Source organism: Cygnus atratus, chromosome 4, assembly GCF_013377495.2.
Source record: "Cygnus atratus isolate AKBS03 ecotype Queensland, Australia chromosome 4, CAtr_DNAZoo_HiC_assembly, whole genome shotgun sequence".
NCBI lineage: Eukaryota > Metazoa > Chordata > Aves > Anseriformes > Anatidae > Cygnus > Cygnus atratus.
In genome coordinates, this window is record NC_066365.1 from 34,614,205 (window position 1) to 34,624,533 (window position 10,329).

The following is a 10,329-nucleotide window of genomic DNA, read 5'->3' on the forward strand; positions in this document are numbered from 1 at the left end:
TTGGACTTGCAGATTAAAAATGAAAACATCTTCTGAAGGCATCCTTATCTTCAAAGGATCTCAGAAAGGATGGAGTCAATAGTTCACTTGTGGGGAGGAGGCCTATGAGAATGGAATTCTGAGAGCATTGAAACAACCTATGCTGAAATAACTGGGAAAGTAATACTCAACATCAAATCTTCCCACACATTTATTCGTATTAAAATTCAGATTTAATTTTGAATGCTTTGTGATCCTCTCATATTTCATTTTACCAAATATCAGATTTTACATTTAATTACTAAATGGAATATTCCTAGGAATATTCACACAAATACTCAGATATTTGTACCAGGTGAACTTTGGAAATATACCAATCAATTGGAAGTTTACTAACTGGAACTTTTACAATCAATTCAATCAGTTGCACAAGGTGCAGGATACTATCTCATCATCCTTGACTGCAGGATGTTCTTAAACAGGAGACTATAGACTGCACATTTCTCAAGTAAGACATATAAAATTTGTGTTGCGTTACCTGTGTAACTATCTAATGACAACAAGTGGGTTAGAAATCGTGCATCTAGTGCTTTCCTTTCTTGCATTTTTTTACACCTGTTTCTCTTCAAGTTATGTCTGCTTTGTACAGAAGGTCAGTGTGCACAGCAGCAAGGATTTGGATTCTATATATATTTTATTGGCAATTTTTTTTTCAGTTAACATTTCAAATAACCATCAGACGCAGAATTACTGTTATGAATGGTTTCACTTAAAGGATAGGAAGCTCACTAATTAGATCAGAATTTCCTGAATACATATTAGCCTGCAATTACTTTGTCTCTACTCACTGCTATGAGAGTGATTTGAAAAATAGTGGTAGTAAAATTTTTCAAGTGGGTGTTCTGTGAATTATGTAATATATAGGATCTTTGTCTAGCTACAAACCTCCCATAATTAGGAATGGGAAATACTGCAGGGTTTATTTCCCTCACACTTAAAAAATATAGGATGTCTGCCAGGGAACTGAAATAACATAGATGCATCACACATTACATTTAATTCCTCAGCCTAAAATCTGTGTGTGCATGTTTTATCTTTTCATTTTCCGTTTCTGTTTCTGTTTGTTTTCTTTTTCTCTCCAACCTTTTCCAAAACATTCAGCTCTTTTCCAGATCATTTCCCTTTCCCTATTTAGTGCTGTGGCTCCCTGTTCCCCCCTATTTTTATTTTTTTTTCCCACTTTCTATTGCTCATGCATGTGCTTTCAACTTTAGTATATTGTGCCCTTCAATTGCTCTCTCCCCTGTGTTTTCTGCTCTTCCCTTTTCTCTCATTCTTAGCTATTTATTCCAACTTTCTTGTTATGGACCCTGCAGTCCCTCTTACTACTTGTATTTAAGTATGCACAGTATTTGAGGACAAGGGATCATTACATCATAAAGTATACATACATAAAATTATATACTACCCTCCTATCTAGTTATAACTGGTTCAAAGCATGTCTTCCAGAAGGACATCTTGTATTGATCTGAGAACATAAAAAGCAGCACACCTTCACCTTTCCGTGGTGATGTCTTGTTGTAGTTAATTACCCTCATTGTTAAACATGTGTACCTTATTTTCAGTCAGAATCTGGCTGCAACTTTGATCAATGGACTAATACTATATTTTCTTTGCAAAACTAAGACCTAAAGGATATCTGATACATCATCTGTGTTTCAGTACTTGGATGTAATATTTAAGTGGCTTCTTCGACATCATTTTTGAAAAGCAACTAGCTGAGATCTGAAAGGTCACTGAATCATTTCTGATGCTTTTCTACACCCTCTCAGTGATTTCATCATTCTTTGGTAAGGAATAATTCCAGAACTCTAATTAGCCTTTCAGTATTGGTCACATTAATGCTGTAAGCTTGTGGTTTTTGCTGTGGCCTAGATTAGTTTTTGGAACAATTTGGATGGACTTTACCATAGTGGCATCTAATCACAATTAAAAAAGAAATTGTACTGTGCGCCTTATGAAATGAAGTCAAGGAGCATATGAAAATTAAACCTTGGGTTATAGCTTGTGTGTGGACTATGAGTCACGGAATCCCAGAATGGTTGAGGTTGGGAGGGACGTCTGGAGATCACCAAGTTCAATCCCACTGCTCCAGCGGGATCACTTAGAGCACGTTGCACAGGGAACACCTGCGCCTCCCCTATGCCTGCTGCTCTCCTCCAGAGTAGGTGGTTTTGCCTCCCTGTTCCTTTTGACTGCATTAAAATTAGTTGTTCAAGTGACCCACTAGTATAAGATATTTCTGTTCTGCAAGTACCACCAGCCCTTTATAAAAGGGAAAGATGATACAGAAGAGATTAAACACTTGGTCAAGTACATGAGAAGCAGTCACTGTCAAGGTTAGCATCAGAACAATTCCTATACTGTCACTGGTACCAGTCTATTCCTCTTTGCTATGAGAGATCAGATCACTGCAGTTCTTCATTCTAAAGACAGCTGGCAGTGTGTTGACTGCAATATAATAAATTAATGATTGAAAGTAATTACATTAAAAATAAGAGCTATTAATAATATTAATATAATAACAGTTAATATAATAAAGCTCTTACTGCTTTGCTTTACTGCTATAGTCTGGACTGTTTTATACATTTACTGGAAATTGGTCCAGATGAAAGCACCCAACCTGAAATAACTGTCCTGTGAAATTTGGTATTCAGAAGGGTCAAGAAGAGAGTGTATACCTATGAAATGAGATCGGTATCTTTGCACTTCTTAAAACCATCTCTTCATCAAAATTGTTATGTCTGAGACATAAGCAAAAGTAAAAACTCAGGAAGGAAAACGTCCTTCCTCTTAGTCACAGTCAGGGACTGTTTAGAAGAGGAGTCAGACTTTCATCATTATCATGATTCAGAGTTTAAAAATGTCTGAGGGGCATCTGAAATAAATGTGAGCTTCTTCTGAAGGGTGAATGGCTGGTTTGGTGTTTTCTTTCAGCCTCTTGAAACCCCCTCTATGTGTGAATGGGCATTGTTCCTTTGAGAATGCACAGTTAAACCTTAATACGCTGTCAGTGCAGGCCATTTTGGGCACTAGTAACGAGTGGCGTTTCACAGTAGGATGTAGTTAACACAGGGATCAGTCCCTGTAAGAAAAAACAAACATTGGATTCTAAAGCAAGGCTGTAGTCTACAAATGAGAGCTAGGGAGTCAACAGTTATCGAAGCTTTGGAGCTCTGTATTCATTGTACCGAGTGCCTCCATCTATTTCTAGCTTGTGGAATACAATCCCATATATACGCTCTCTAACTAACTATAAATGAGATCATTTTCAGGAGCATTTTTTAAGGAAAAAATAGCTAGCCTGAAGACCAGAAATAGTCCAGCTGTGACAGCACACAAGTTTTTGTGAAAAATGTACTAATTTTTCATATTAAAAAATATCCATTAGCTGATGTAGGATTCTTTACTAATATGACTATGCCTGTCACTCCTGTGCCTGACCTAATTTGTCTAAGGTGTTGTCAGATCCTGATTTAATGATAATTTAACTTAGATTCAATATGTGTTAGCCAATATCACAGTCTGGCTGTATGTATCTGTTTTCTAACACACATTCTCTGCAGTCATTTACTACAGTAGCACCAAGTGATAAAGACTCTGTCCTTGACAAAGCATGTAGTTTGGAGGAGGAAATTAAGTAGTCTGAGTATGATCCCATACAAGGTTTTATACTCAAGTGGAAATGGCATTTGGTTAAAGATTAGCAAACTAGTGCTCATAAACAAACAACAACGACAACAAAATAATCACAAAAACAAAGAAAAACAAACATGCATATATAAAAAGATAGCTTCAGCTGAGTTACTTCCAATTTATGAAAACATATGTAACATATGTTCACTAAATCTAGTGAAAACTCATTGGTGAGAACTTAGCGAACAATCTGTTTCATATGTGTTTGATCTAGGATTTATTCCTTAGAGCAGTCCATGGGATTGTGTTTTATGTTGGACAGATACAGTCTGAGAATTAGAATTCTTTTTATAGTCACAGACTCATAAAAGAAAAGAGCACTTGTGTTTGTTTGTTTGTTTGTTTGTTTGTTTTTAATGAGCTAATGAGTTCAGCTAATGAGTTACCAATATAGGTTCCAATTAGGAACTGTATTTCAGGTATAGATACATCTCAGTTACTCATCCATTGCAAACCTTGTACATCAACTTTTCATATAAAACCAAACCAAGATTATTTTAAAAGTTTCATTTATATTTGCATCACTATATTAATATGCGTAATGCATTCTATTTATCAATGTTTTCTGTATCAGAATTACTGAAATCTTAGACTAGAACATGAACAAGTATATTCAAGACCAATAAAAATAAACAGCCTTTAAGTAAGTGAATTATCCGTCTGCTTTTGACTAATATGTATGAAGAAAAAAAAAGCATTAAAGAATAATGTTGAAAAGCATCTTAGCTGTTGTCCTACTATAATGTTTATATATCTTCTTGAGCACTTTTAGCAGAGGCATTAATTTTCAAACTATCAACATCAAACTATCAAAGCAGGTTTCCAGCATGTTTTTCAATAAAATTCAATTAGCTGTATAAGTTATCAAAATAAATACTGTAATTATAGTCCATAGGCAATTATTAAAAATAAAAAATAATATTATTATTTTTATATAATTATATAATAATAATAATAATAATTATTATTATTATTATTATTATTATATAAAAATATTTTTAAGACTAAAGATTATGATCCTGTTCAAATACAAAGCAAACCTTATGTCACATGAAAGAAGAAGATAAATACTGACTCAAATCCCAATAACATTTAGTCTGGTAAGAGAAATTGAGATAATGCTTTAATAAAGCTTTTAAATACCTTTAAAAAGCTATGAAATTAATTCACTAGACATGAGGTCTAGTAGCTTCATGTTATACTTTGAGCTACAGATGTGGTACTTTGTTATAGCCAGGGTATCAAAAAGCAGAATGTAGGTTACATCTATACTGTAGTCTGTCTGCTAAGAAGACCATACTGAGTACTCCCAGTTTTAGGAAAACTGCAAGGGGAAGAACAGTGTCAATCAAAAGAGTAGAATATACTGTACCTGTCCACACTAAGGGCACAGAGATTAAGGACTGTGATTCCCACTGATGCCTTCTGTATAAAGGGGAGGAATTTGCAAAGAAACTGTCCAAATTCAGTATCTCCAAAAGGCCACTGCTGAGCCAGGAGCTGAAGAGAAGATACAAAACAAGCAGAATATTTAAACAATAGCTTAGCAAGTATGTAACAATCGTAATTCTTTCTTGTCTTAGACACAATCAGTGTAACCTCAAAATTTCCGTACTTCAAACATATCCTTAATATTGGCTTCAGCCACTAATACCAAACAGTGAAAATCTAGCTCAGCCCTGTCATAAATGGTTGCGATTACTATGGCCCAGAACCAAGGATTCAAAGCATAATTCATAGTTCATAATGAAATACCTCAGAGCCAAATTCCCGTGCTTACATGCAAGTAGATTCTTGTCATTGTAAATGTACTGCCATGTAACTCATGTCAGTAGACACTGCCAGATTGTTAAGTGTGTGGAGAAAATAGTGTACACACATAATTTGTTCCATATTATGTTGAAAAGGACTAGCTTCATACATGTGGGCTGTACTACCACGCAACAGAAAGGCATCCATTTGGAAAGATGTGAATGAGCGGATGGGGTTTAGATCAGTATTTCCAAGGAAGCATTAACAAAACAAATATGAAAACATTTATTCCTGTGAATAATTGTGAAAAATTAGTATATAAACAGTAATCTTTCTAGGTGTAACTGTTAATGTGTTGAACAAAATACAGGATACGAAAGGACTTAGGGCAGTTAAAATGGCAGATTATATTCAATGTAAGTAAATGTAATTGGAAAAAAATATTCAGTCCATACACACTGAGCTCTAACTTGGCTAATTCCATTCAGGAAAGGGATCTTACAGTCACCGTGAAGAGTTCTTTTGAAAATCGAAGTATCCTTCCCCTTTTGGTGAGGGGGTCACTCTTGCTCTACCTTTTTTTAATCTTCTCCTCTAAGTCTGTGCTGTTGAGCCTTTGTCAGGGGTAGGATACCGAATAAGAGGTACGACAAGCAATTTGTGTGACATAGCCCAGCAGTTATTACGCTATTACCAACTTTTATTAAAGTGGTGATGTAATAGAAAGCATTAGATTTAAAATGAAAATACCAATTCTTGAGATAGGCGTGTAACTTTGTCAACATCTTGGAGGATGTTGTATCCCATAGATAGGCAGGGATCCGATTTTTCAAGGCAATACACAGTAATTATAGTTTATCTTATTGGATGATTAACTCATTATTAGTGGTGTGCATTCATCTTCTGATTTATATGAAGTGTTACTGAACAAAGGGTGGAACACAGAATATTTTGATGGTACCCTTTCAGTTTATAGATGTTTTTGTTTGCTTTAGAGGACAATAGCAAATGATATACTATTGAGTAGCAATTAGAAGCCAAACCCAAGCTTCTGAAAGCTTCTGAAACCTAATTCTGCTGAAATTTTGAAGATATTTAGATCCAGACCTGGGAAGGTTTATATAGAACTTTTTTCAGTATTATAGAACTAAAATAGATTGTAACATCACAGCAGTTTTATTTTCCAGTGTAAGAGGTAGTGATAAACTGGTGGCAAGGCTATCATTTCCAATAAATACAGTATGTGTGATGTGCCAGATTCTAGCTGTCCCTGGGAAAAGCACCAAATGGAAAACAGAGAGCAAGGAATCACACTTATCTACACAAATGTGCAGGGAGTGATCCCATTGCTTTCTTCATGCAAAAATCAGTTGGGCTCTTTCAAACACAAAGAACAAAACCTATGAATCTCATATTTTGTAACCTTTTTGCAATTAAAACTGGGCAAAGATTATACTGTTCAGAATATAATTAAATCAATAGGAATTTTGATTGTAGGTTACAGAGTTCACTTTCTTGCAGATCTGTTCTCAGGCCATTTTCATACTTGGGCAGACTTCATTTCTTTCCTTACAATCAGTTTGCATTTTGAAAGTTATCTTTGCAGACAGAAGGACTAGGAAATTTTTTCAGTAGAAGCTTAGTGTCTGGAACGTGGTTGTCTAGTAAAAGTGGGTGGATTCTGTCTGCAGAATTAGAAAAAACAACAACTTTTGGTCCTAGCTCAGGACTGTAGTATTCAAAATAATCATTTTATTACTATTTAAATTATTCTTAAATTGAAATATAAGAATAATCACAACCTTTGATAATATAAACGTTACTGTTAAAGTTCACATATGTCTTTATCTCACTGAAGGTAGGAATTACCTTTCTGCTTTTTCACAGCATGACATTTTCAGAGCATTCGGATGCAGAGTGCAGGATGTTTATTGCTGAAGCAAGCTATTTAATACTCATTGAAAGCTAGGTTTCTAGGAATTGAACTTCTCTTTAGAGTCAGTCCTCATCTGCATTTTCACATCTCTTGTTTATACCCATTCACCACAATGCCAAAGTACATGTGCTTTTTTATTTTCCTTTTTTTTTTTTTCCCCAAATACTACCTTAAAAATCCTGGAAGCTGCTACCTAAACATGCTGTATAAGTTTCTCCAGGACCATATTCATATTGTTATTTGATCACCTGTATTTCAGGACAGATTTTAGCAATTCATAACTTTTAGTCAACTATGAACCAATCTTACGTGTATGACTGCTAGTTAAATAGGAAAGGCTTTATCCACTAGGCATTACATTTTTACTTGATTATTTTTTCTCTTTAGTTGAATACTAAAATGAGATTTCTAAAAATAAGCCATAGGATCAATCCAAATCTGTCTACTCGCTATTTGAGAGTGATACAATATAAATGTTCCATTTGCTCTTGTTCTGTTGCTGTTTCTTGCTGTATGTTTTCTAGCATACTGAGAATTCTTTCCTTCTTCAAGAAGAACCAAGAAACTTATTTACCGTCAAGACCCCAGCAGACAGAATGCAAGCATCTTTGCAATGGTATTCCAGTTTAGGACAATCACATTTAATGTAAGCAAATCCCTCTTGTGCCAGAGGCTAGTTAGTGGATCACTAGAATTGGTGATTTAACTATTGTCAGTAGCTTCAGTAATAAAGGTAATGAAATTATGCCTGCAAGCCGTTGGATAATTCCTTTGATTTTATCTATATAAACTGAATGAAATACATTGAAAGCTCCAGCAAAATTATTTTCTGGATAGATTTGCAATATTATAACAAATGTTTCAGGGCATATTTTTGCCTTTTGCCAAGAGCTCTTGTGTGAGGCTTTATTTTATGTCAGGGGCTACAGAAAAGCTCTTGGAGAAAGAAAGGCCAGTCTGAATCCAAGGGGGTTCTCCAACCCATTCTTGTCATGTGGAATTTCAGTTTCAGATTCTCAACGGTCAGTAATCATATGGTGTCTGGGTTTGGGTACAATCAGAATAGTTTTCAGGCACCACTGGGTGAAGGCTAAATTAGAAGCGGCACTGCCAAAGGAAAGAGGCCTCAGCAGACTTTTACCAATTGCCTGTGCCAAGCAGAGCCCCAAAACTGATTTATCATTACAAATCACACTCTAAGAGGCAAGAGAAAGACAGCCACCTCTTCACTTGTGTGCACTGACCGTGACTGCAGCATATACTCAGCAATAGAAATGAACAAGCACTTTGTACTGACTGTGAAACTCTTACTACAAAGCAAATATTAGCTTCAAAAAGAAAAGTGTTGTACTTGAAAAAGGTTCACTTAGTCATTACTTCTCACAGGGAAGCTTTACCACAGTTCCAGCATGTACACATCTTCCCCGCACCCCAGGAAGCTCTCCTTTTTTAAGATGAAAAGTATTTTATTCCTTTTGTTTCTTACACTTTTCCACTAATTGAAGTACCATCAGTACCAAATCATCAGACATTCTTTTCAAGTTGATTTTAATCAAAATCACTAGGATCAGGATTAAGTTATTTGATTTTTAAGATTAACTTTGCAAACATTTCCATGGGTATACTCCATTATCATTCCACATCAGCTATGCATTCATTACTTCCCTTTGGATCAGGTGCCAGTTTTTCTTCAGGAGATATTTTTAGTCAGCAAATCTTACCCCGTCTGTGGTTTTACTAATTTTACATCAAAACAAGTCCGTTGCCCTCTGTTCTACCCTAGCAGGATACAGAAACTTCAGAGGGAAATATCACATTCATTTTGTATAAAAAAGTGGGCACAGAAGTTCAATTGAATTAGTCCTGATTTACTTAGGCACAAAATAAGAACTGGGACTACTGTCTGTGCTCTTTGAGTGCGTTTGCATGTTTTTAATATCCAGACAAAATGGGGATAAAATCCTAGCAGATTACATTTTCTCTCAAGCCACAGGGATAAGAGGAATCAGGCTGATTATCCTAACTTGTATCCTAGTTCTCCATGACTTGGTCAAATGGATTCTGCTTTTGCAACCCCACTCTCAAAATCTCTGAGGTTTCAAAATAAGACGTGGCAAAGGAAATACACTTTTTCCCATGTGTAGTTGCAAATGTGTATTTCATAAGGTTCAGCTGTGGTGCAATTCGTGAGCAAGAAGAGTGTAGTCAACAGCATATTCTTACACTGAAATCAGAACCCAAAATTTCAAGGTTCTACTGTCAGTCTTGAAAAACCTCAGTAAGTGACTAGAAAGCTACAGCTTCCTTGAGCATCCCCTGGTCTCTTCTCCTTTATATGGCCTCTCTGCCCTGACTCTGCAGCTTGAAACAAACAAGACAGCAGCGCTGAGAACATTCCTTTGCAATGATTTTTAAATGTCACTCAGTTGATTTTATTCTACTGCTGCTGCTATTTTCTAACCCCCATTAGTATTCTAGCTGATGTACAAAACACAGATAAAGTCCCACTGTGCATCTCAAGCAATTTATATGTAGTCTAAAAAAGAGAATGTTATAATCTAACCACACGAGCATTCACCAGTACATGCTCATATGCATCCACAGTGTTTATCTATTTCTAGGCTGATACTGTGTGTTTACAGGCAGATGATGACCCTGGAGTTCAGCCCAAAATAGATGGACTGGGTTGGGTGCTGGATAGGAAATGTCTCTGAGCTGCTCTCTAAAAACTGCTTTGGTTCAACAACTACTTGTTAGGAGGTCGTCTATCTCTGCCACATGGCACTGAGGATGAAAGCAAAGGTTTTATTATACCTGCCTCTTCCTGCTCTTATCTCATGCTAGTGCTCTAGAGTCTTCCTCTTCTTCCTCTATCTGCTTGGAACCATTGCTGTGCTGGCACACAA

The 10,329-nt window shown here is 35.9% G+C and overlaps 1 protein-coding gene across 2 annotated transcripts in view; it reads right to left on the bottom strand.

Moving 5' to 3' along the window:
• The window catches only part of EDNRA (endothelin receptor type A), a 34,488-nt gene that overhangs the window by 13,289 nt on the left and 10,870 nt on the right, over nucleotides 1-10,329 (bottom strand). For both annotated transcript variants that reach the window (XM_035547201.2, XM_035547193.2), the window contains exon 3: nucleotides 5,108-5,235. In XM_035547201.2, the coding sequence (XP_035403094.1) occupies nucleotides 5,108-5,235 (128 nt within the window). The remainder of the gene's footprint in view (nucleotides 1-5,107; nucleotides 5,236-10,329) is intronic.